The following is a 26,655-nucleotide window of genomic DNA, read 5'->3' on the forward strand; positions in this document are numbered from 1 at the left end:
ATGGCGGGGCTGTTCCTGTGGCTGTGGCTGTGCTCGGCGGCGGCGGCGGAGCTGCGGCTGACCCTGCTGCACACCAACGACGTGCACGGGCGGGTGGAGGCGCAGGGCGCGGGCCCGCGGCGCTGCGCGGCCGGAGCGCCGGGATGCTTCGGCGGCGTTGCGCGGAGAGCGGCGCGGGTGGCGGCGGAGCGGGCGGCGCGCCCGAACGTGCTGCTGCTGGACGCCGGGGACCAGTACCAGGGCACCGTGTGGTTCTCCCGCTTCAAGGGCCGGGAGGCCGCCCACTTCATGAACCTCCTGCGCTACGATGCCATGGTAAAGCGGACCGGGGCACGGCGAGGGGAGCCGTGGGGTCTTCCCCTCCTTTTCTTCCTCTCTTGGGTGCTGGGTCTATTCCCGCCTTTCCTCCACCGCCGCCGGTTTTTCGCATTGCCGCCTCCTTCGGTGCGTAAAGTTGCATCAGAAAAGGCTGCAGGTAATGCTAAAATCGTGGCCAAAGGTGGCTGGGAGGCAGGCGAGAAGGGAAGTGATTTGCTGGGTGATGGGCTCCCGGCCGAATTAAAGTCCTGAGCTGGCAGCCCGCGGGCAGCCAGAAACCGGGCGATGATGGCAAGGCTACGCAGAGTGATGCAATGGAACTCTCCTTGGCAGACGCAGGGGCAGGGGGAGGGCAAGGGGCCGGACGGGCTCTGTTGGAGAGGAATTGGCAAGCCGTGGAAATGACCCCAGCAAAAGCCGGGTGAAGTCTGGTCTGCCACAGAGGAGTTAAGTCTGCCTGAGGCTCGCAGCCTGACCTGCTTCGGTCCTCAGGGAAGGGACAAATGGCACACGTTGGCAGAGCTGTTTCAAAGGGTGAGGGTTTTAGTTTTCATCAATCCCGCCCTGGTTGTGTCCAGTCTCCTCAGACCTGTGTTCATTACAGGGTATGTATATATAATGTGTACAAACAGCCCGGAGACTACAACAGCGTCGTAGTGAGGGAAGGTCTCTGAGACTGTGCTAATCGAACACCTTTACTCTGTCTCTTTTGGTGGTGCAAGTGCTAAGAGGAAGGTAAATTTTGTGGTTGACACTGGGGGATGTCACCGTGTCCTTAAATCTTTTGTCTCAGGGCAGTGACTTAGTTTGCTTGTGTACAACCCCGGAAAGGAGAGAGATTAAAGTCATGTTTGAGCATGACTGCTGTTGTGAGAGTGACTGGATATTTATTTCATCCCTACTGTCAACTTGAGGGAAAAACCTTCTGGGCATATCACAGTCTCTGCCTTCATCTTTTTTTGCTTTTTCTGTAAAGGACTGTGCTCCCCTTTCCAGGTAAAAATGTCTTCACCTGTGTATTCCTTCTACCTCAGGACAGCTGTGGAAGGGAAAGTCATGCCCCAGTGTCCTTTCTTAGGCTAAGCACCAGACAGGTCTGTGAGGGATACTGCTCCCTGTTCACACTCTCTGGTGAACGGTTTTCTAATTGTGAAACTAACAAACAGGATCTTTCCTCCCAATGGTGATGGAGAGAGAGGAGTGTGTGCATTCAGGACTCATTCTCACTGAGAGCTGGGGAGCACCTTGGCATTCTGCACTGCAGAAATAGCTTGAGGTGTTTTTTCCTACCTTTCTTAATAAAGTTTTCTGCTGTCTGTCGTTTCTCAGTCTTGGGCTTGCTGGTATAACTGGTTCATGGGCAGCCTGCGAGCCTATACAGTTCCTGATTGCATCACAAGAAGAAATTTTTTCAGGCAGTGTTGACGTACTGTTCAGTTTTAGAAAAAAGTTGTGTAAAAAGCACCTGGTTTTGGAGATACCATGAGCTTTTTCATCGGAATAAGCTTTAAAAATAAGCCCACCCTGTACCAGATATCCAGAGGCTTGTGCCAGATGTGAATGCTTTAGGCGAAGTAGTCAGCCACTTGTTCTATGTAGAGGTGCTGCTTATTACAATAGAACAGAAGGTAACAGGGAAGGTGCTAAACATTCTGTAGCTTCTCAATCTTTCTCTGCTACCAAAGAGCCTGAGGAAGAGATGCCGAGTGTCGAGCAGTGCTGCAGCATCTGTTTCTATTCTTCTGTCTGTGGACCGTGATAGGGGGGCCGTGCAGTGGGGATGGTGGCTGGGTGGGGGCCCAGGGAGCAAGGTAAGAGCCGCACTGAGAAGAGTGAGCTGGAGTTTCTTTGAGCAACATTTTGGAGAGTCGCATATCTGACAGAAGGGGTGGGGATTACTGAAATGTTTAGAAGTGGACTACAGCACTAGGATTACCAACAGGATGGAGGAGAGAGCATGAGTCATTGAAGTTGTTACAGGATGCGGGCAGGAGCCATCGGAAGATTTAGGACAGGCTGGAAACACTAGAGGTTTTCTTCACAAATAAGAGAAAAATCCTTTTTTAAGTTTATCTTTTTCTCATTTATACCCGTTATCACTTCCAGTCTGTTTTCTCCTGTTTGATTGCCTTCCAAAAATTTTCATGGCGCTAGCTTTTTTTTTTTTTTTTTTTTTTTTTTTTTTGGTGTAATTAAGACTAAAAACCAATTTAAATGCCTCAAAGTCTGTAATTGGAGAGGTGATGGAAGTCTTCTAGCTTTACTTTTAACTTGCATCCTTCTGTTAATTTGTATCCTGATTTTTGAAATATTTTTAGACATGCTCCTTGTGAAAAAGAGGATTATATAATCACATGCTGTGTGCCTGAATATTTCTGTTTATTCCCCCTTGTGACTTACACTTACACTGGCCAACAGATTCAGATTTGGTGAAGGGATGGTGCACAGGTACAGAGTCCCAGGAGCTCTGGGTGCAAGGGCAGTCAGCAGAGTATAGAAACCCAAAATGGTCCACATCTTCTTCCTCAGAGGAGGAGTAGCAGCAAAAATAAAACTGTATTATTAGCCACCAGTGATTTCTCATTACCAGCTTTGTAACCACCCACACCATGGGGAAAAAAAATTTGATTAAAGCTAGTGTCCTAATGGACATGAACTAATCCAAATGCAAGACACAGAGCCAAGAGAAACAATCTTTCCTTACTGGTTGGTTGGGTTAGGGCTTTGGGGGTTTTTCCCTCAACAAGCTAGTGGCAGTTACACCAATTCAGTTTCTTAATTCGGTTTGCAACCTCTATTGTTGGGGTTTAATTGCATATTAAGGAGGAACAGAAGGCATGTGCACTAGCCAAAGGGAAAGAGCTTTTCATCATTTTGATATACTCTGCCAGTCCATAGATATCTTTTTAGAACATCCAGACAGCATCAAGATGAGTGTCCTTTTTTTTTTTTTTTTTTTCTCTCTCTCTTTATTAGTATTTTTTTACACCAAATTAGATTGCAATTAGAATACAATTAGAAATGGAACATAGTTGGAGTGCATTGTGTCTTCTCAAGACAGGATTTTTTTAAAGATGGTTCTTTTGGAAAAGTGCCGCAGCAGCACCCTTTGGCTCCTTCCCAGAGGTGTGAGTCGTGTTCTCACCAGTGTCAGCAGGAGCAGCTGATTTCCAATGCAAGTTACTGCTGATACCCTGAAATTTCCACAGAGCCATTGACTGCCTGCCTGTGAGGATAAAAGGAGTCAGAGATCTTTGTCCCAAAAGAAAGACACTGCCAATCAGTTGATTGAAATACTGAGCTCCCAAAAGGTGGCTTCAAGGTCCTGCTTGGTTTAGAACGTGATCAGGGCTAAGGCACCCATTTGGAGAATAAAAGCTGGGGCAAGCACAGCTGGGTATGTGGGTTTAAGTGGAACAGAAAGGTACTTAAGCCTTCTGAAATGATGAATGAAGCTTTCCCCACGTAATCTCAGACTGAAATTAAGAGCACACTTTTGCCTGGAAGTGTTGGCCCATTGACTTTGATACCTCTTACGTACTTTGCTCCAGCTGCAACCTGAAACCTGGTATGAATTTATTATGTACCAGGTTACACAATTATTTTGTTTCTGTGCGTGCGTCTTGTCCTTCCTTAACACCTAAATATGCCCAAAAGTCCTTGTGTGCATTGTGCTTCTGCAAAGTGTCATCTAGGGAGGTTTTACTGGCTTATCACCAAACTTGCAGGCACAGGCGTGTGGCAACTTAGGCTGAGCATGAAAATGGGGTGAGTAAGAGAAATTTCCCTCCAAGTAAGTATTTTTTTGTCTTCTTAACCAGCCTGGAAAAACCAAACATTCTCATCTGGCCAGTATTACCTAGGTAATAAATGAACTGGACTGCTTGTTTTGTGTGGCAGTCTTTGACACTTCACCATGTTAAGTGCACACCAGCTGTGAGCACACACACTCACTGTGGATTAGCTCTGGGGTTTCTCCCAAATTGATAATTAGATCTTCCACAGGCAGGTAATGATATTGATGGCAGATAGAAAATGATATTTTCTTTTGCATGTTAAAGCAGAGAGGAATCTTTACTAAGTGCAACATAAGTATGTTTTAAAAACTGTAGTCCAAACACAAGGCTCTTAAATTGCACTTTTTAGTTAAAGAAAATGCTACATATCAATGACAATATTTGTTTTCTTCAGTATTTAAACAACATATTTTCCATACACAAAATATATTTTTTCTTTTATGGTTGTGGTTAATCCTCTTTTTCAGAGCTACAGGATGTAAAATGAGTGGGGTTTGATCTGGTACACAGTCACAAACAGAGAAGTTTTAGAGTTCGATTTTCACATTTGTACTCATGTAAAAGAGTCTGAAAAACAAAAAGCTACATCTAAAAAGAAAAATAACTGAACCACTTTTGTGTTCATTAGAAACAGGGATGTGTTGGTTTAGACAAGCTAGGGTTTTCTTTCATAGAATGTAGACTTTATTTTCTCAAACATATCCTGTATATCACTTAGGAGACTATTTGCACTCAATATTTGAGGTAGGGTCTCATATTTTCTTCTTGTTTTTGCAGGCTTTGGGCAACCATGAGTTTGATGAAGGTGTGAGTGGATTATTGGATCCTCTTCTTAAAAATGCAAATTTTACGGTCCTGAGTGCAAATATTAAAGGGAAAACTCCATTAGCAAATGAAATGATGAAATATGTTCATCCGTTTAAAATAGTTTATTTTGACTCAGAAGCAGTTGGAATTGTTGGCTACACTACAAATGAAACTTCTTTTCTTTCACAGCCAGGTATGTTTTCTTCAGTATGTAAGTTTATGTCTTTTGTTACTATTTTGTTATTTGCCCACTTTTTTAAATCTAAAGACAAATATTTTCAGCTGAAAAGTGGGAAGTCTGTTGTTTTATCAGTATTTATTTGTATTACTCAACTTTGGCTGATTTTTAACTTTAAAAAGGCTTGCTAACATTAAAACCTCTTTCATACAGATCTGTACCATATCTAAGAATATCAGAAAGTCAGTGAGGTTGCAGGAGGGCTCAGAGGCCATTGGGATTTTTATTCTTACTTGGGTTTTTAAAGTTATATTACATGATATTTTTATTTATCCATTTAAATGAAAGTTAAAACATGAATACAGCTTATCTCTAGCTTCAAGTGTGCCACTTCTCTGTGTGTTGAAATTTTGTTCTTGAGTGCCTCCATGCCCAAAAACAAGGCGAGTTTCATACTTGTTTATGAAGCAAAAGTTACCCAAGATGTTTTTAGCCTCTCAAAATATTTGCAGAAATTAGACTACAGAAGGAACACCCATTCAGCTTTTACCACAATTGCTTCATTCATGAGTAAAATTAGAATTGATGAGGAAAAAAGCTTCTCAATTTCTGACTATTTTTTCCAGCGTTTCAGGGGGTTTGGTTTGATGAGGGTTTTGTTTGGGTTTGGATTTTTAGTAAAATAAAATGGTCTACTGGAATGAGAAACACATTTAAATCAGCTGTAGGAGATATGAGTCACTGCCCGCTCAGAGTTCAGCCTACACGTAACAAAAACAGAGCTTCTTCCCTGGGTTTTGCAGTTAGGGATGCTCTAAGTGCTGCTTTGAAACACACTCACATTGAAAAGGGACTTAATATTATTATTTCTCTTTCTATTGTTAAGTAATACAGAAATAGTGCATTGTTTTCCTGACAAGAGGAATGTTCAATACTTGGAGGACATATTAGAATATAAAACTATTTCTTCTGTGTTTTTTAATTCCAATGCTACATGCTTAACCTGTTTAGAAATGGACATCTGAGGTCTGAATGGACTTATTGATCTCCCTTCTATTTTTCGGTTATGGGGTTTTGGATTCCTGTCTTTTTTCTCCCCAACAAAAAAGAAAATTGATCTGTATTTTGTGTAGGCAGTAGAATTTTACCTGTGCCTGAGGGCATGCGGGTAGATATCATGGGACATGGTGCTAAGTTTGAATAATAACAGTCAGTATTGCCCTCCATTAGGGATCAGTGAAATCTGCTGCTGCTCTTCTTCCAAACACTTGTGCTGGGGCAGCGAGATCATCGAAGTAACTTTCTTGCAAATAAATACACTAGGTGAAAATCCAGACAGTGCTGGAATGGTTCTATGAAGCATTTGAATATATTTCCAATGACATTTAGACATCCAGTGCCTCAGTGTGCTAAGACATTGTCAGAGGCCATAGCTAGATAAAAAAGCAGTGTCAAATTGGAAGTCTTGTCAGCTCGATAGACGGAGCTGAAGCATCTCTAAGGAAGTATATCCCACAGTGTAACTGAGCAAAAAGCAGGGCAAGTTCTAACAGCAACATTTATAGTGATCAGAGTTCTCGCAGATTTCTGCTTTGTCTTCTCAGTGTGTGAAGGAACATTTAGAAGTTTTGAAAATGTGAACTCAGGACACGTTAATATAACTCAGTGACTCTATATTGCCTGTGACATAGCAATCCTTCAGACTGGTAAAATCATGGCAGACATGGGTCAGTGGCTAAGTTATTATCAACCCAGTTCCTTATATTCAATTAATAAGGGACCTTGTGAATTTTAAATTTAGCACCTTGCTTATCTCTACACATTTCTTCCAGATGATTCCGTTTTCTCTGCCTCTGCGTGCTTTGGCATGCTCTACACTCTTAGGGCATTCTCAAGGCAAACAGGAAGCTTGAGAATGCTGAAACGTGAATTCCTACATTACTGCCTTCTGTGGAAGTATTTTGTGAGTGTGATTTCTTCTATTGTTAAATCTCAGTAACTTCCACCCAACTGTGAAATTACAACTTGTACTTTTCATAGTCTGCTTAAAAAATGTTATCAAAAGACTTGAACAGAGTATAAAATCCTTAAATCTCAGTGTTTCCACTGGGAGGGACCAACTAATCTCTGCTGAAGGTACTGTTAATGTCACTGTTTGGAAACCATAGGGATGAGGAACACATTTATAGATTACAGCCAGTTGGCAGCTCTTCTGGAGTTCCCTGTTTTGCTATGTACAGCTATCTCAGCTGTGTTCCCAGCAGGTTTTTCCATGTCGTATAAGAGTTGCTCATAACTTGGTACACAGACATGATTATCTGTGTATTTACTTTGAACTGATAATCACAAGTCTATCTTTCTAATATTTGAGGGTTCCAGTCCACTTGCTTTAGTTCTGTCCTGTTGTTTGGTCCACTGTACTTTTGTATAAGATGTAAACCCAAACCTACTTACTCTGTAACCCTACAGGCAGCAAAATATTTACTGAAACTATCAACTTGGCAGAGTTTTCTAAAATGGAATTTTAAATGGCATCTATTCCACTTTATTCTGGCTATCTTGCATAATATTTTTAACAGGTAGACAGTTCTTTTTATTATTCAGTTTTAGCAGTTTGGCTGTTTTTTCTGAAACTCTACCTCATTTAAAGAGAAGAAAATGCTACATCAGCTTAATACCTTGAAAGAGAAGTGAAATATTGACCTGAGCAATAAATTAGTCATTTTTATTCAGATTGTTTTGAAAAATACCCAGATGAGTGCTGAGCAGTATATTGCTTTTTGCCTGGTTTCTTAGAGAATTGAACACTCTGTAATTACTCTTACAGTCCCCCAGTGTATAACTTTCAAACCTGCTGGCCCATTTCATCTCAACTACATCAAATACTCAGATGGCTGGCATGCAAAGCTGTGTGCAATGCCATGGCTAAGCAATGGAGAAGGGCTGAAAGAAACCCTGCAGGCCTCAAGCAGAATTCTCTTTCTGAAGGCAAGGAAAACAACAGATCAGTGGGTGTGTGGGTTGGCAATGGGAGGACCCATCCGAGCTCTGGTGTCTGCTTGTCCTAATGGAACAGTCCTGGGAGAGGGATGGCCTTACCTGCATGGGATGGGTCTTGTTTCTTCCCTCGCTATGAAAGTGTGTTCTTTTTTTAAAAACCTTTTCTCTACAACTACCTGAAAGAAGGGTGTAGCAAGGTGGGGAACAGTGTCCTCCTCCTAATTAACAAGTGACAGGTCAAGAGGAAATGCTCTCAAAGTTTTGCCAGGCGATGTTTACCTTGGATTTTTGGAAAAAAAATTTGGAAAGAATTGTCAAGCACTGGAACAAGCTGCCCAGGGAATTGCTGGAGTAACCATCACTGGAGGTGTAGATGTGGCACTTAGGGACACAGTTTAGTGGTGGGCTTGGCAGTGTGGGTTAATGGCTGGGCTCCATGATCTTAGAGGCATTTTCCAGCCTAAAGGATTCTATAATTCTGTGGGTTAAAGACTAATGATAATGTGTATTCAATGTACAGTGCATTTGTAGGCTGCAGTGGTGTAGAGAAATGACAGAGCTGGTGCTGATGGGGAGAGTTTGGTTGTCAGGGACCACCTGGCTACTGGCCATGGAAGAAGTTAGCCCACAGGCACCTGCATGCTGGCACAGCTCTTCAGTGGCTCCTTCCTGCTCTTTGTTTCAAGAGCTCAGCTCCCTTTGCAGAACTGGTCCCCACAGCACTGGGATGCAGCTGGTCCATGGTGGTGAGAGAGCCCGTGCTCAGGGATAATTCTTGCACTTCCCTTTCTGCCAGCAGCTCTGCATCAGGCCCAGCTGCTGTCAAATGCAAGGATGTGCAAAGAGGGGCTGAAGCCAGTGGTTTCCTTCAGCCTGGAGAAGAAAGCTAAGAGGGAACCAAGTGCAGTCTTCCACTGGTGTAAGGGAATTTATAGGGAAGACAGGGACAGACACTTCCCAGAGAGGAAGAGAAAAGACAAGAAACAATGGGCTCAAGCAATAACAAAGGAAAGTATGGTGGGACTTAAGGAAAAAATTTGTCATGGTAAGTAAGCATGGTTAAGCCATTAAACAGGTTGTCCAGAGAGACTGGAATTTCAGCAAGCTCAGACTAGACCCCAAGCATCCTCATTTGGCTTTCAGTTCCTGTTTTGAGTGGGTTTTTGACTACATGACTCCTGGAGGTCTCTTCCAACCTCAATTAACTTCTGACTCTTTTATTTTGAGAAGAGGTCCACAGGAAGAGAATGTGGGGATGCACTGCACAATTCACTCTGCAATGTGCAGTACAGAGATTCCCTCTGGCACTAACAGAACTATTGAATGGGTGTGGTGCTGAGCCAATTTATGTAACCCTCTTTTATCTCTTCCATTGTAGCAGCTTCCTCCTCATTTCCTGAAACATTTTGCAGTGGATTGTGAATTTGTTTCACTCCTCCCTTTGTTATGAAATAATGTAAATCTTTTTACTTCAAAGGCATATTTCAGAGTCACTTGATCACAGAACTCTGCAGGAAGGAGAGGAATTGGGTAGAGGAGGAATTGGTAGAAAAGTCACTCAGTGGTCTTCACCAGAAAGTCTAAGTTTACAGTTGGTTGAATCTGTCCTTAAACTCTATTCCTAAAACTTTATCAGAAAAATTATCCTCTTACATAGGAAGTCCTTTTGTGCAACCAAACTACTGTGCCCAGGATAAAAAACTCCTGTTATTCTAGTGTTCATGTAACTGTCTATTACTTTAGAATAATTTCAACAGGCACAGAAAACTTGCAGAAAGATTGTCAGTTTCCCAACATCCTTGTCTGGAAAAGGTTTCTCCTTTCCAGACTTTCTGTTCCTTATCTGTTGTTTCAGGATGATATCTCAGATCTGTGCTGTGGTGTATTGGTATTACTGAGAGTGGCTCACATTAGGTGAGATAACTTGTATAAAAAGACAATTCAGAGTTTAATGTAGGACATTGAAGAAGCTGCTGTTTAAAGCCTTGAGGAGGGGGGACAAAAGAAAGAACAAGAAGAGCATGCAGTAAAAAGGGAGATGTAACTTAGGAGAAAATAGACAATCTCAAAGAAATACAGTTGGAGAAGAAAAAGACATTTGTAAGAGAATACAAGTGTTTATATGCAAACACTGGCACATTTACTTTCCTTTCTCTAGTTAAATAATAAAAGCTATTCAATTTTTGATCCTACTATTGATGTCACTGATTTTTTTTATGGAGTTATAACTTTTTTTTCGTCTAGGCTTGTTGCAGAAATATTGTATTAGTCTAAGCACCTGTGTGCTCCTGAGAGATTGAAGAACACTGGCTCACATCAAGAACTTGAACCAGCTAAGGATATTTGAAAGGCACTGCCATTCAAAGTCCTTTTAATTATATAAATTAATATCTGATGTCAACTACTTTATTTTTAACTAGCAATTAAGGTACTTTGTAAGTAAATACTTTTCTTTTTTAAGGGGATGATGTAACCTTTGAAGATGAAATTAAAGCATTACAACTGCAAGTGAATAAACTTACTGCTATGGGAGTGAACAAAATAATTGCACTTGGACATTCTGGTTTTACAGTGGACAAAAACATTGCCCAAAAAGTGAAAGGAGTGGATGTTGTGATTGGAGGACATACAAACACATTTCTCTATACAGGTATTTTATTTCTTACTAAAACGTTGCTTCTAAAGTTAAGCTGAAACTGTCTTTAAACTCAGAGAACTTTCACCGATATAGTTTACTGCTTGGTAACTCAGCCAGGTTAGTAGCTGTCCATAACTTTCATGGAAGAAACCAATTCAAAACAGCCTGTGCACACCAAGTACTACAACTCACTGAGAGATCCCATAATGCTGTGGATGTTCAAGGTGAGGAAGAGGAACAAAGGTAGTAAAACTGGTAAATTACTGCTAAATATACTGTGCTTCTTTCAAGATCACACCTATAAAAGAGTAAATTAGTTGTCTACTTCTAAACATATATGTGACTTAACCAAAAAAATCAATTGTAGAAGACTTCAGAACTGCTACTGGTGTTGATTTTCTCTGTATCTGATTCTATATTCATAGGTCGCCATTTAGCCTGCCATTAAAATACTTTCGCCAAGTTTCATTTGTTTATTTCAATCCCTCTTTTAATCTGACTTTATTCTTCTTTTCTGTTGAGACACATGTCATTCCACAGATAAACATTGCTGATCTATTTTCTCCTGCAGTAATGCTACTTTAGGTAACACCTACCATCAGCAGTTTCCCCAGTGCTGTTACCTTTCCCAGAGCATAAGGACACAAGTAAAAGAGAGGCTGTTTTCTTGTTCTGTTTGATTGAAATTTTAAAGTTCTTTAATTTAGCAGAAACCTTAATAACTGGTTGAGACTATAACGGGAACTTTCTGTAATTTTCAGAAAAGTTTCCCATGCACCCTACTCGCAGGGGTAACATTATGTACCCTACCCTAGGAGCATGACCTCTTACAAGGTTTACACTGTCCATCATCCTCTCCTCTCCCTATTCATTTCCTCTCTGTTTCTTATGCCTTTTTTGTCTTATCTGGACTCACACCTTTTGTTATCTCACTTGTTAAAAAGAAAGAATTGCTTGCCACAGTTATACATTGAGCAGATCAGAATATCTCTTGAATTTGGCCTCAGGGAATAATTTTGATGACTAATCTGGAGGCACAAAGCACTCACGTCAGAGCTCGCACTTTGCTAGGGGTGCAGCAGAGAAGTAGCCAAACTGGAACAACAGGATGGACCAGCCCGATACCATGTGTCTAAGAGTGACCAAGGGGGATGGTTGAGGGGACTGGATGAGGCTGTGGAGACACTTTACTCACATCTGCCCATGTTTCCCACCAGCTTGCACCTCAGGGACTCCCCAAGACAGAACTGGTGCCTTGATATTTACTGGCTCCATCTCTTGGCTACCTTCAACTTCCACAAAGCCTATATAGCCGGGCACTGATCTGCACAACCCACAGAGCTTGGTTTAATCTTGGGGTGCAGCCTGCAATTTTATTGAATTATTTTTGAGATGGGAAAAAGAAGGATGGATTCCATATTCAAAGTGTGCTTTCATTGTGCATTTACACTGTGGAATCCATATGCTCTTGCATGATCTTGCTGGCCAATGCCTGTAGAGAGTTTGTGCCTCATAGTGGTAGCCACAGTAGTCAAAATACTTTTTGGGGGTTATCCAAAGAGGCAGCATGTGTCACGATTTGGAATCATAATGTGAAGTGTTGCAGAAGCTGACACATCTGAATTTATATCCTGTCTAGATCTGCAGGAGTTTACAAGCATGCCTCTAGTCATTCCAGAGAGTATTCTGCTGTCAGATTAGAATATGTCAAGCTGTTCTACCCCTTCCCATTTGAAGCTGTCCAAGATTCAAAAGGCCAGAGAGAGCGCACTGCAGGAGACTCTGCATTTTTACCTCTTCAGGTTAAAAATCTCAGCTGGGAATGAGTTCCGGTCCCTTTTCCGAGGGCTCTACTGTTTTGATAAAACAAAATTTTTTTACTTCTTAGGTTAATACTAAGAGGGTGAGAAAAAAATGAAGTAATGTCTGGGGTAGATACACCAATAATATCTATTTATTTAGTCAAAATATGCTTTTTGACAGAATGTGGTCTGAGCATATAGTTTTTATGCCAAGTACAGTGAAGCACATGCTCACCCACTCAAGAGCATCATGAGTGAACCGTGCCCTGCTGAGTCAAAGCCATCAGTCAACATTTCCAGAGAAACAGCCACATCTGTGGAGGCGATTTCACTGCAGAGTAAAACATCTGATTTGAAATTGCTTTGTGCATGTCTCAATGCGTATATTAAGCTTATAAGCTCTCATTTAAATCAAGAGGAGTAGTCAATAACTGGCAGCAGAATCTGGGAGAATGTTTCAGCTCAGTCTAAGTGGAGAAGTATGAGCTGTTCAGCCTGTTCTGTCTGTCATGGAGGTTTAGGGACATACAACCCAAGAAGACATCTCCACAGAGAAATCTCAGTCTAAAGGTATCATCTTGGACTGTCCACCCTGTCTCTAAGACACTTGTCAATCTCTGGTTTATCCACAGGTTATAAGGCAAATATTGTCCTGACTTGTTCCAGTGTGCCTTTGGTTTGAGGAACTGATTCAAACAGCAGTGGTAGTTTTGGGTTAGAGCAGTTTAGTTCCTGGTTTTCATCAGAAATGATGTTCTGAAAATGTAGTGTGTTGGCTAAAACAGGGTGAGAAATAGAAAAGTGTTACGTATTCTTCAGTCACCCATTATGAGTTGGTGCATTTGTAATGAAACAGCACCTCATGCCTTGACTGAGCATGAATTCTACTGCTGTGTTCTTTGGGGTAAGATGCACTGAATAGTCTTTGCATTTCAGAAGGAACACATCTATCTTACAAGGGAGAGATGTCATAGTGCTAATTAATCCTACAAGGAAGTATCAGTATTAGAAAGTATTTTGTTAGAAAGAAAGAAATTAGTAAAATTTTGGAAAAGCACTTGATTACATACAGCTGATATAAACTGAAATAATGCCTAGAAAGAATAACTTTATCTTTCTAATACTCTGTTCATTTGAGGACTAAAGAAGGAGAAGAAATAAAAACTGATTCCTTTGTCAGTTTAGAAAACCCCAAAGCCACTTTTGTGTGCATAAATCCTTGAGAGTCTTCATTAGCTACAGGATTTCTTAAATTCTTGCCCAAATAAATGAATAGTTAAATGGCACTCCAAGAAATGAACTCTGTTGACCTGGCTGAAAGTAGAAAAGCAAGTTCTGTGGTAGGTTTGGTTCAGTTTGCAGTTTGTTGCAGTTCTTCTCCTTGGAGAAATAGGAGGGATTAGAGAGGAATATGAATCGTATTGGAGTTCTAGAAGGAATATTTATCATGCTGTTTATCCTAGGATTTAATATTATGTAAACAACTGTAAATGGAAGGAAACAAGTTTTTCTGTGAGCAGTGGAAGTGAAGAGGCTGTTCTCCTCTGGATCCATGTCCTCTGCACCCTGTGCCCCTGCCTTGCCAGCAGCCCAGCATTCACCAACACACAGATGGGAAAAGCCTCTGCCTTTGGGACAGGAGTGAGGAGCAGCCTCTGAGGGAGCTCCAGTCACACTGGAGCTACCCAGCCTTGGTCTGACAGTGGGGCAGAAATAATGACAGGAATAATGGCAGGGAGAGATACTACTCTGATAATGTTCTGCTATTCAGATAGTGTTTTCATACTCAGATAACATCAAGGAGACACGGAGAAGGCTGGTACCCTTGAGGCAAGAGCTGTGCTGTGGAGTTCAAGTTTTCTTTGCCACCTTCTGCCCCAGTGTAGTTTCTAAATCCTGTGGTAGCCTATGCCAATTGAGCTATCTTTTTTTTCTGCCAGTGCCTTGCCTTAATCTGTTTCCAAGTCCAACCTCTAGTCACCTTTCAGACTTCGCAGGTCTGGATAGTTTTAAGTCCATGACCACACAACTTTAATGCTAATAAAGTTTGTTTTTGCAGAGGGTGCAGTTTGTCTGACATTTTTGAGGCTGTTTGGCATAGTGAAAAAAAATCAGCTGGCTTTATGTACAAATTCACAGAATTGTTCGTAGGTATTCTATCTGCTTATTAACAGTAAAAATGCATTAGACTTTTTCAGATCAAGAAGTCTGATGTACGTTTTACAAAGACTCTTATTTTCTATCTGATGCAGGATAATGTAGTATGAAGGCTCAACAATAAACTTTTCATCCAGTGGTTGGTATGTTTGCATAGATTGCAATATTGGAATGAAAAGTTGCTTTGTTGCTGTTGTGATGTGATGTCATGGCGGGGTGTGCTGTCATAATTTAAAAAACACTGTGGTAGTTATTTGAGTTCGTGTCCTGAAAACAACATTATCTCTTATGAGATAACTGAACAATCAAATATGTGTTTGCTGTCCAATACTATCTTGCTGTTTCTGACCTATGTGGATTTTTAAGGCTGAGAAACATTTGAAATGTCACTGCAGTAACTCCTTGAAGGTCACATGAGCTGAAGACTTGCTTTTCATGCTTTTTTTCTGTGCAGGCACCCCACCCTCTACTGAGCAGCCAGCTGGCCCATATCCATTCATGGTTGACTCAGATGATGGGAGGAAGGTGCCAGTGGTACAAGCTTATGCTTATGGAAAATATCTTGGTTGCTTAAATGTTACATTTGACAAGAAAGGAAATGTAGTTGAAGCAGTTGGAAACCCCATTCTGCTGGACAGCAGTATTCCTGAAGGTATGTGAACTTGCAGTTTGAGTTTGCCTGCAGTACTGTTACAATTCAAGGCCTGTCATGTTAAATACAGTGTCTGAATAAGAATTCAACTTTCTTTCTGAGCTTGCTGTTCTCTTCTGTCTAGGGTTCAGCCTGTGTTACAGTTGAATATGCATGCATTCAGAGTTTGTTTTTATCTATTTTAAATCCCTGAAAGTCATTTTGTAAGAATTCAGGTGATACAATACCTTACCACTTCGCAGAACCTGTTTTAGCTAGTCCTGTAATTGTGATTTAAAAGATTATGAGGACTAATTTATAGTTTTGCCAGAGGTTGTGTTCTTCAGAACAGAGTTTAGAGCAATATAGGAAAGTGGAAATGTTCCAGTAAAAACTTGAAGTACTCTGCCAACTACTCTGCCAACGTGCAAATATAATATACAAACCCATGAGTTCCTGTATGCAGTGCTAATGTGTTCAGCGTTTTAACTCTGAAACATTTAATGAAGTGGGAGGAGGAGAGTCTCTCTGTCACTTTTTGTTTGTAACTCCATCTGAGCTCTGTTAACTGGTTTTTCGTCTGTTCTGTAATTACCCAGGGCTGGTTTTCTAACCTCTGTTTCTTCTCCAGTATTCGCTGTATGAAGTTCTGAGCTTTTATCAGACTTTCTAAGTTCTACCTGAATATTTGTAAAACAAGTCCTTCAAAAATTATTTGTTCATAGATATTTACTGTGTTATTCTCAGTGACCTATTAATGTAGTGAGATGATGTAATGAAACTTTACATTCTCCCTCTGAAGTCAGTAAAACTTAAAATTCAGATACATTGGTGGTATAATTTTATGAATGTTATTCCTGCTGACAGGTGTGACCAAATTCATTAAAACTAGTAGCTGGTATAAAATAGTTGTAACATCTGTCTGCATATACAAGTATCTTTGTTTTTATCTGAAATAATTAAATTTTCACTCGAGAGACAGGTGTGCATAGAGAATTAATTTCTGTAAAGAGTTTATTCATTGACATTGATATTTGAACTATTTTTCCTGTTAGCACAACATTAAAGGGAGGAAATTACAAACAGAAAAAAAAAATTACATCAAAGACCAATCTCACTTGTATGCTAAAAATTCTCTCAGCTGTCAAGGTAGGTACTAGAAACCCCATCAGTCAGAGTATAGAGGAGGAAACTTATTAAGTTAACCCCACTTAACGGTGGGCTTATTCCCTTGATTGCCCTGTCCTGCCTTCTCTCCTTACAGGCTTTTTTTGAAGTTAATATAGTTGCCATGTTGCCTGGAGAAGCTTTTAGGAAAAGTGCAACCTTTTAGAATCATGAACACCTTTTTCTTTCCCTAAGGTTTGTTTTCACTGAATTGTCATTAGTATGAGATATGTATGATGCTTATTTTACATTTTTATATTACGTTACAGATGAGCACATTAAGGAAGAAGTGGAAAAATGGAGAGAAAACCTGGGGAATTATTCTGAAGAGATTGGAAAAACTAGTGTTTACCTGAATGGTACAAGCCAAGCATGCCGTTTCCAAGAATGTAACATGGGAAATTTGCTTTGTGATGCTATGGTAAGATGTTTTCACCACTATAGGTGCCAATTACATCAAAGGGTTACTCCAGAGCTATCCAGATCCAAATTATCAGTGTATGGGCTCTGTGCCTGCTTTTCAACAGTGCAGTAACCAGTTTGTGTCCCTAGAAAGACCTGGCAGAAGCAAGGCTATAAGGAATGTTGCTGTAGGGAGTCAGCAGCAGTTTATTCTTTGTGCATAGCCTTCTAGAGGGAACAGCTTTTCCACAGCAGGCTTTGAGGCTGCACTTTCAAGGGATGTGGCAGTCTGATCTAAGAGCCCAGCAAGGAGGAGAGCTCAGCTCCCCTGCCCCTCTCCTGCTACTGGCCCCTGCTCACAGCACTCACCCTCTGTCCTCTCATCACTCACTGGGCTTTGCTGTCACTTCAGTGCACTAGCACAGAAAACAAATCTGAGTAACTTTCTGTCAAGCTACTAACAAGCATTGTCCCCCTGAAGAGTATAAAAGGTGCCAGCTGAAGCAAGGAGGGGGGGTGGGAAAGGTCATACACCCAGCTGGGCACAGAACACCCCAGCCCAGAAGGAGACACCAGCCCCTGCTGTGTTCTGACAGGCACTACTGGGCTTTAACAGTCACATAACTCCAGAAAAGTCTTTTTACAAGAAGTTGCTTCCAGTTTTTAATCTTCCTGAGTTTGACTGTTTTACTGCCCTGCAGCAGCACCATTTAATTTAAGTGTTTCAGGGAAAACATTCACTAATGTGACTATTTCCAGAAAATTAACTTTCCCATAAAGGGAAAGTAAAGGGACAGTTAATAATCATGGGTTTTCATGGGCTTATGTCCCCAAAGCTATTTATCTAGTCCATGGTATTGCTCTTATTGTAGTCCTTAAAATAATTTGCTAGTTCATGGGCTAATTTTCAAATCAGATGAATGTCTGGGAATTCTGTATACAGTTCTCCTAGAATTGCAGTATCTTGTCCTTTTTTTCTGCTAGATTTTTTAATATCTTTATTTGCAAAAATGTGAACAAATGCTTTGGCACTTTGCAAGGTTAAAGAAAGTAACCCTGTAACGTTTCAGAAGTCTGGAGATTTTCTTGCTATACATTTTTTCTTAGGGGAGTCAAATTCTGTTTTAGTTCCATCAATGTCTCCAGAATTCATCTGCAGTCATCAGTAGATACATTTCTCTTCACATTGTATTCCCTGTTCTGTATTTGCTTTCCTGTCTCCTGACATGTGGTCAGAGGTATAAAGGTAAAAAATAAACCTGCCTGTTCCACAAGCTTTAATATTTAGAGTTGTCCTGAGAGATTGAGAATTACGGAAGACTGATTGATTGTTTGTGCTGGGTCAAAACAGGTCCATTTAGTTCAGTGATGTATCAGCCAGAAGCCCAAAATCTCAGAATAAAAGGTTGACAGGCCTAGATGGCATTTTACAAAGGACTTTAAAGGGGCTCAGGTGTGAAAATACAGTGAAATTGATAACAGCACTTTGTGAGCTTCTCTTTTAAGCTGCCTCAGCTCACGGCTGGGAAGTTGCAATCCTTTGATTATGAGTTACAAACCTAAGCATGGATCTGGCCTCAGGGCATAACTTTGATGACTAAGCTGGAGGCACAAAGCATTTACACAGCTGCAAGTCAGAGGTCACAAACACTTCGAATAGGGGTGCAGCAGAGAGAAATGACCCACCTGGAACAGATGACAGGATCATTTTTCCCAAAGTTTTGTCTCCAAGACAGAGTGGGGATGGTAGGGGACAAGCACACTCTTGGACAAGCCTGTGGAGTTGCTGTACTCAGGTCTGCCCAAGTCTCCCACCAGCTTACAGCTCAGGCATTCCCAAAGCAGAAGTGGTCTCTTGACATTTACTGGTTCACGTGGAACATGTGAGGAGGGCAAGAAACAACAACAGGGAGAGAAGGGAAACAAGGGAGGGAGACAGTGGAGATTAGCTCCTGCAGAGCAGCTCCACCCTGTGCCTGTCTCCAGCCTTCCCAGCAGCTGGTGGCAGGGCATTCCACCACAGACCTGCACATCCTGCAGAGACCTTGGACTTGTCAGTGTGTAGCCTGCTGCTGCCCACTGCTGCATAACTGCTGGAGGTCAAGTGGTCCTTGCTCTGGAGCACTTGCTCCCCATCCACCATCACACCACTCATGATTTTATAGCTTTCTCGAATATTTCCTTTCATTATCTCTTAACCAGGTCAGACAGTCAAGTCTACATCATCATTCTACATTCAGAAGTTTTCTGTGTCTTTGACCATCCTTGTCACCCCTCTCTGAACTTTTTGTAGGTTTTTTATCATTCTTGAAATGAGAAAATACACAAATTCCTACCCAGCCTCTACACGCCCTTCTTCATTTTATAGGCTTCTGTCATGTGCTTCCCATACTTCCCTCTGTGAGACTGAAGAGTTATGACCATAGTCATTCCTGTATGAAAACCAATCCATCCTTTCTATTATCCTAGGTCATTTCAGCCTTTTCCCATACCACTTGGTTATTTCTGAGGATTAACACTGGAGGCTTTTCATCCTTATGCAACTGAGTAAATATCTGGCCTCCATTTTCTTTACTAGTAAAGATGTCATAAGCAAATATTATCCTGTCCTTGCATTTTGTCAGAGCCTCCCCACTGAACTGCTGGGGACACATTGCTGTGCAGAGTAGACTTTCTGATCTAGTATGCCTGCTTCCTGTACTACATCTTTCTAGTTACCCAAGACCCTTCCAAATACTAAAAACCAGCCACAGAGGAGATGAAAAAACTTAATTCCCTGCAAAAATGATTAATTTATGCTTTCCCTAAGAGATTTTAATGAACAACGGCATTTAAGGTCCTCTTAACTTCTCAGTTCCCCAAATATGCTTAAATCATTTGTCTTTATCACAGTCATTGAAATAAAAAAATCACTTTTCCTTTGTTCAGCTGGCCTGCCTTGGCTGTGCCATAGACACACAGACTAGGGCAGAGCCCAAGAGTTCATTACAGTAAAAGGCAAACATTTTTCATGTTAAGAATTTTAAAAAGCAAATAGTTGTTTGGGTTTTTTAATAACTAAGTATTTTACAATGGGTATGAAGATAATGTAAAAAAAAAAAAAAAAAACCACAACAAAACCTTTCTGTCTCTTTTGAGTCTCAGATTGTATTTGGTGTAAATTTCCAGAACCTATATTACATGAAGATAAAATCTGATTAAACATTTTTCTTTGGTAGCTTTATGAGAATGTCGGGCGTCCAGATAAAAAGACGTGGAACCACGTTTCAATGTGCATCCTGAATGGAGGTGGGATACGGTCACCCATTGATGAGCAGAGCACTAATGGTACGTAAAATTCCCAGCTGAAGAACAACTTTATCAGAAAGAAGGAATAAAGTTATGCCAGCCTGAACCCAGTGTTAGGTATGGGCTTGTTTTGATGGGGTTTGCACAGTGTTTAGAAGTGATTTCAAACTTTTGCAAATGGTTGTCCACCATTTGAGCACAACTGCACTCAGGCTGACACTAACAGAAGTCTCTAGCATTGTTTGTACACAATGCTTTTTATAATTTCCCTCTCTCCTTGCTGCCTTGGAACAAAGAAAGGTCTCCTGCTGTACAGGGTCATGTTCATCTGGTATGGTCGCTGTGAGCCTTCTGTAGTCTGCTGTAGAGTAAGTAAATTCTGGATTTTTCTGAATGCTAAGGTTTTTGTTTGTATTTTCCTGATACCCTATAAATGCAACCTGAAAACAAACAGCCTTCTCAGTTTAGCTAAGTCTTTCTGTAGGACTATGTGAGTAAACCTTAATCAACTGGAAAATGCACCTAACACAGTATGAATAGCTGTGTTTCTTCATCTTAGGTTGCTGGTTTGTCTTCTAGTAGCTCTGCTCCAATAGCAATACATGCAGTTACATCAGACTCTGATTTATTGGTCTTGATACCTGATGGATGAAAAAAAGATAAAGGTTCTTTGGGACAATGCACATGATTCTCACCCATACTGGCCCTCATTTTCTTAAACTGTGTCTGCCACGTTCCTTGTCAAAAACTTGATGTTAAGCAATCCTAAAATAATTCTGTAAACAACAGCAAAAAGAAACAAAAAACACCCCAAACCAAGAAGTGAACAAAGTCTCTTTCCCCCAGGTAGTATTACTATGGAAGATTTGCTGTCTGTTTTGCCATTTGGAGGTCGTTTTGATATGGTGACATTAAAAGGCTCCACACTGAAAGAAGCTTTTGAGCACAGTGTGAGGAGACATGGAAAAGGAAGTGGAGAGCTGCTGCAGGTTGGAGGTATATTTTCTTCTTTCCTCTTCTCAGTTTTCCAAAACAGCCATCCCTCCTGTTGACCTTATTACATCTGGAAGCCTTTTTTTAAGAACAGAATGTCAAGCTGGCCATACATCCCCGCCCTGTGCCTCGCACATGCCAGCCAGCAGACACTGTTTATCCCGTGTATGTTTAACTGAGCCACTGCAGCACACAGGCCATCACTGCTCCCTTCAGCAGAGACAGTGTTCCCAAGCTTCCTGAACTCATAATGGCATCAGTTTAACACTGCCATTAACTAAAGGAAAATATAATTTAGTATAGCTGTAACACAAAAATAGCTACAACAAACTTCAGTTTTTAGTACTTAACTGGCAGCCTATCTGAAACACAAACTGGATAGCTGTGCTGAATTTCAATTTATCAAAATAATTTTGTGCAATTCTCTAATGATTTGTGACAGCTTTAGTTTGTCCAATTGGACTGTGGAATTGTTCCAGTGAAGTTCTAAATATTTTATGGAAGAACAGTTAATATCAAAAACCTATTCATATCTTTAATTGCAGCTGCCTATATGTTTATCCAGTTGTGTATTAGGCGACAATCATGTTTATTCCTGGTGTCTCTGTGATTTAGTGCAGATTTTGTTGTTTAGTTAGCAGAAGAACTAAACTTCAAGGGCAGAGGCTGATGCATTCCCTCCCTCCATGCCTCTCATCCCAAGTACCCTGACACTGTGATCCATCACATGTCACAACCCGTGTCTCACACTTTCACCAGTTAGTTCCCATATTCTTAGGTACCTCTAAGGTAAAACAGGAACAAGCTCTGCTTTGCTGCCTCTTCACAGAAAAAGAAGAAAGCCAGTAGCTCTGGAAAGAGTTCAGGATGGAAGATTCAGAGCAGGAAGACTGCCAGGGTTGGAAGAGCCTCAGTGCTTTGAACGACCTTTAGTGGCTTCCTCATCTGCAGAATCTTGGCAGTGCTGTTCAGGGGGCCTGGCTCGCCCCTGGCCTTGATCAAGGAAGGCTCGCAATGAGAAATGTTGCTTCTACAGTGAGGAGACACTGCAGTGTACAGCCTGGTCTCGCTTTCCTTTTTCAGGACAGTGTCTATTATCCAGAATAGCTACCAAGTTAGGTTGGCTGGCAAGCCTTTAAAAAAGTTATTTCAGCCAACAGGCCAGGGAAATGAGAAAGCATGGGACTACAGAAATAAGGGAAGGTATTTTTGTCTTGCAGTATTCCAATCCCACGACTAGTCATTTCCTTTTGTGGAGTAGTGGTGAAAACAGACAAGTAAATGAAGTGGGACAGTGGTTCAGCAATTCTCACTTCTCCTGAATGCTCTTGCATAGAAGTTCAGTAAGTGTGCAAAGAACACAGGGCATTAACTGGTGTAATTTGGAACGATACAACTCTCGGTCAGACAGAGTAATGCAGAGAACCAGCTGAAGATGAGGGAGAATGCTGCTCCTGGCCTTGTGTGTTTAACATGCACTAGTGGCATTCCTATGTGTATTTTTGTAGGCATCCATGTGGTCTATGATCTCTCCAGAGCCCCAGGAAGCAGAGTTGTTAGCTTAGAAGTGCTTTGCACAGCCTGCCGAGTCCCAGCCTACGTCCCACTCCAGATGGATGAAATATACAACGTGACTCTGCCATCCTACATGTTATTTGGTGGAGATGGCTACAGTATGCTGAAAGACAAAAACCTGGGATACAGTAAAGGTAAGGGGGATACAGTCCAGGTAAGTATGGGCACTAGCAGAGTAGCAGACAAACAATTCCCCAAAATGAAAAGATCTTTCTACAGTACAAACCTTAGACTTTTTCCCTTTACTCGATGAAATTTGCTTCTCCTCTGACAGCTCTGGATTGTTAGATTTGGTTGTAGGCAGCAACTCCATTCTTTTTCAGTTACAACCACAGAAGTTTCAGAGAGAAACATCTTTATGAATTCAGCAGTGCTCAGAGAGCAGTTCTGAGATTGTGGTAAACCAGAAAAGCAGCAAAGTACATGGAAAGTACATCTTACACTGCCTTGCACTTGCACTCATTACTGAACAATGCATCAAAAAGAAAGGTGCTATTTTCTATAGACCTTAAATTTACACTGTATAGAAGTATTTGGAATGACAGAATCATCACCTCCCCTATTAAACGACATGCAGCTCAGGTGAACAACATAGGGTGGGATAAAAGATGCCAACCTACTCTAATGGAATTAGCCTGACCAGCCAAAACCAGGGACCCCTGGGAGTTCTGCAGGCAGGAGAAGGCAGGGTGCCAGAGACACCACACCACAGAGATGGAAGAGGTGTTTTGTAACGCTGGCTTAAGGTCCTCTAAAGCTGCATGCAAAGTGTTACAAAGTCTGTGTTTGTACAATTAACAGTGTCCATCTTTTAGGATGAAGGGAAACTTGAAAAAAAATTGAGATTAAAATCCATTATTCTTGAAACCATAAAAGGGATGTAGGGCTGTATTTAAAAAAATCTATCCTGTAGGAGCCTATCTACATTTTTGCAGAACTTCAGTTTTGTATGTTCTGCTTGTGCATGGTGAAAGCATTTTTCACCGCAAAATTTTTCCTTCTGGGCCTTTGTTGCAGGCCAATTTTTTTGTTTCTACAGGTGTTTAAATTTAAAATTGATTCTCACAGGTAGGACTGCTGATTTAAATCAAGTTCAGCAAAACTTGATTTCAAAGAGTAGCTTTCCCATAAGACTGAGAAAAATCATTAGGGATAGTGAAAGGCAATAACCTTTAAGGTTCTGGTGAACTCTTCCAGTACAACAGAAGGGTAAAACTCTAATTATTGTTAAGATGTAGGGTCACACTTTTGGATTGTAAGAGCTTGGATCAGAAGGGGCTTGTTCCATAGTTGGCAGCAGTGACTGAAAAGGGTCTCCCACTGTAGAAAACCCACATAACACCTTGCGTGCACATAAGCAGTGCCCAGACCACAAACTTCTCCTAAAAAAGAAAATGTGAAAAAGTGATAGCTTTGCCAGGTCTATAACCCTATACCCCGAACAGGTGGGAGACTATCTCAAACTACCTGACTGGAAAATACCATTGTAACAAATTCAAAACAAGCCAGACAAAACAAAACTAACATTTGTTTGTAAAATACATGTTGCTACCAAAAATTCTGGCTACAAACCACTACAGGTGATGTGTGGTGATTCAGAATGGCAAACCATAGAAAACAATTTGATTCTTGAGCTAAAGCTGGAATTTAGGCAAGTCCTTACATTTTGGATAAGAGCTTGGCAGATGCAAAGAACATTTATTTGTTTCCTCAGGTGAACCTGACATTGAGGTTGTTTCCCGCTACCTCCAGAGAATGAAGAGAGTTTACCCAGCAGTTGAAGGTCGAATAAAATTTTCTTCTGGAAGTCTTATCGAAGCAAGTCTCACCCTGATCTCTGTATTGTTCACTGTAACATTCTTGCACACTTGATTTTTTTGTTTGGAGGAACAGAGGAGAGATGATACTGACAAAGCTGTGAGACTCATTCTCTTCTGTTACACCCTACAAAGAATGAGCAGTGAGGCTGATGCATGTCAGCAGTGAGCAGCCCCCTGCATTGTCTTTAGCCTGGTTGTGCCACTGGAGCACTCAGTGCAGGGCAAGGGGGCAGAATCCATAACTTCCCTTGGTCAGAATCAGCAGGTATGTGAAATGGGGGTCTCAAAAGCCTCCTTACTGCTCAATCATAAAACGGTGACAAACTGAAATGGGCAAAACAAATTGTCAAATTCTTTTAGCTGCTTTAGACGGGGAGTTAAGAACCTGATTCCAGAGGTAAACAAGATTCTAGAAATGGATGTATTATACATATGTGTATTTCTTTCTTTGATCTCTACTCAGGATTAAGGTATTCAATCTAAAATCTCTACTGTGCTTCTAGTCATATTTATCATACCTACATGAATGCTTAAAAGAGTTGGATTAAACTTGATGCCATTAAAATCATGAGGTCTATTTAATATACAATTTTCAAAGTTTTTCTTTTTCTTTTGAAAAAGAAACATCACACTTATATTTTCCATTAATAAAAGATGCAATGAAAGCTTGACTTGATTTTGATCAATTTTAACAAATTGAGTATTCTTCACTCTTAAATATGACCAGTTTGGGGACTGTATCTAGAGTGAGAGCACAATCTGTGACTGTATTTCATATAAATATGCTCAATTTTATACCTCTTCCAAAGAACAGGACTAGTGCCTGTTACTCTGTATTAATATTCCAAGAAAATGTCAGATAACAGGCACTGACTCCTGCGGCACTTCTGTCATCCTTTGGAAATAGTCAGGGAATGAGGCTTTTTACAATGTAACCTGGCTTTATGATAACTGTGATTATACATCTTCTGTGGGAAGGCTGTGTTTAAAAAAATAGTTGTAAGAGACAGGCTAATGAGTATGAAATCAGATTAAATGCTAAATGTACACTGCTGATGCTTTATCAAGAAACGATTGCTTATTAATTAGGGGGAAAAATTATTTTTCTAAGATTACTGGGAATTTTGACACCAACATGTTTGGGTTGTTTAATGCTTTGTTTTAAATTGTTTTAAATTGTTTTAAATCAATTGTAAATGTTTTGAATAAAGTTCCTGTTTTCCTGGAAAGCTCACTACAGTAGTTTTCAACACAATGGAAGCTCTTCCATTCACTGCACCTGTAGATTTCAAGGAGAAAGTGCATTAAGATAAACATTCAGCATGTTGAAATTTAAAGACTCCATTCATTTCCACATCCATTCAAGGGCTGTGCCTGAAGGGCTCTGGACTACACAACTGCATTAGGTAAGGGGTGGTAGAACAGGGAGACAAATGATGACAGGCCTTGACATACTTCGAGTTCTGCCCTGGCATTGATGATGTCACTACTACTCCCTAAGTTGTTAATTTACAGAATGGTCTTCCCCCTATCAACATCAAACCAGTAACAGAGAGGGCACTGATGGACAGAGCTGTACCTGCACACTGATTTTGAGAGTTGCCACAACTGCTCTAGCAGAGCTAGAAAGGAGAGAAATAACACTTTATCTTCCTTTGACAGACAGAAGGGAAAGATCTGCAACAGTAATACAGACAAAGTATACTGAGAAAACACCAATGCTGCATTAGATTGGTTTGTTTGTAAAAAAGGAGAAAATGGGTGTATGAAAAGAAAAACTGAGGAATGCCTATTAAAGTATCTCTGTATTGTTCTGTGAGTAAAACTTGTTAAAAATCCACACATAGAAGTATTTTCAAAATCTCTTTTATAAAGGCTCTGCCAACAAAATAAGATTTACAGAGAAAAATTTTCCACACATTTTTATAAGAATGAATTTTATAAAATGCTGTGAACAGACTCACATCCTCTTTCCTAAGCCTGTAAAGAGGATGTCAGAAAAAACCCACAAAGCCAGATAAGTGACTGCAGAAAAATAAAGGCTAAGTCAAAACTTTTCATATCCATTATTATTGTAAGAGG

General features: G+C 40.8%; 1 protein-coding gene across 1 annotated transcript; it reads left to right on the forward strand.

The window, feature by feature from the left end:
* NT5E (5'-nucleotidase ecto) lies at positions 1–25,723 on the forward strand. The gene is made up of 9 exons (XM_066315096.1): positions 1–315; positions 4,893–5,115; positions 10,562–10,750; positions 15,152–15,349; positions 16,765–16,916; positions 20,116–20,224; positions 21,032–21,181; positions 22,687–22,887; positions 24,468–25,723. Exons 1-9 carry the CDS (start codon positions 1–3, stop codon positions 24,623–24,625), a joined length of 1,695 nt encoding a protein of 564 aa, XP_066171193.1. The 3' UTR covers positions 24,626–25,723.
* The last annotated feature ends 932 nt before the right edge of the window (positions 25,724–26,655 follow it).

The sequence above is a fragment of the Sylvia atricapilla genome, chromosome 3 (genome assembly GCF_009819655.1).
Source record: "Sylvia atricapilla isolate bSylAtr1 chromosome 3, bSylAtr1.pri, whole genome shotgun sequence".
Classification (NCBI taxonomy): domain Eukaryota; kingdom Metazoa; phylum Chordata; class Aves; order Passeriformes; family Sylviidae; genus Sylvia; species Sylvia atricapilla.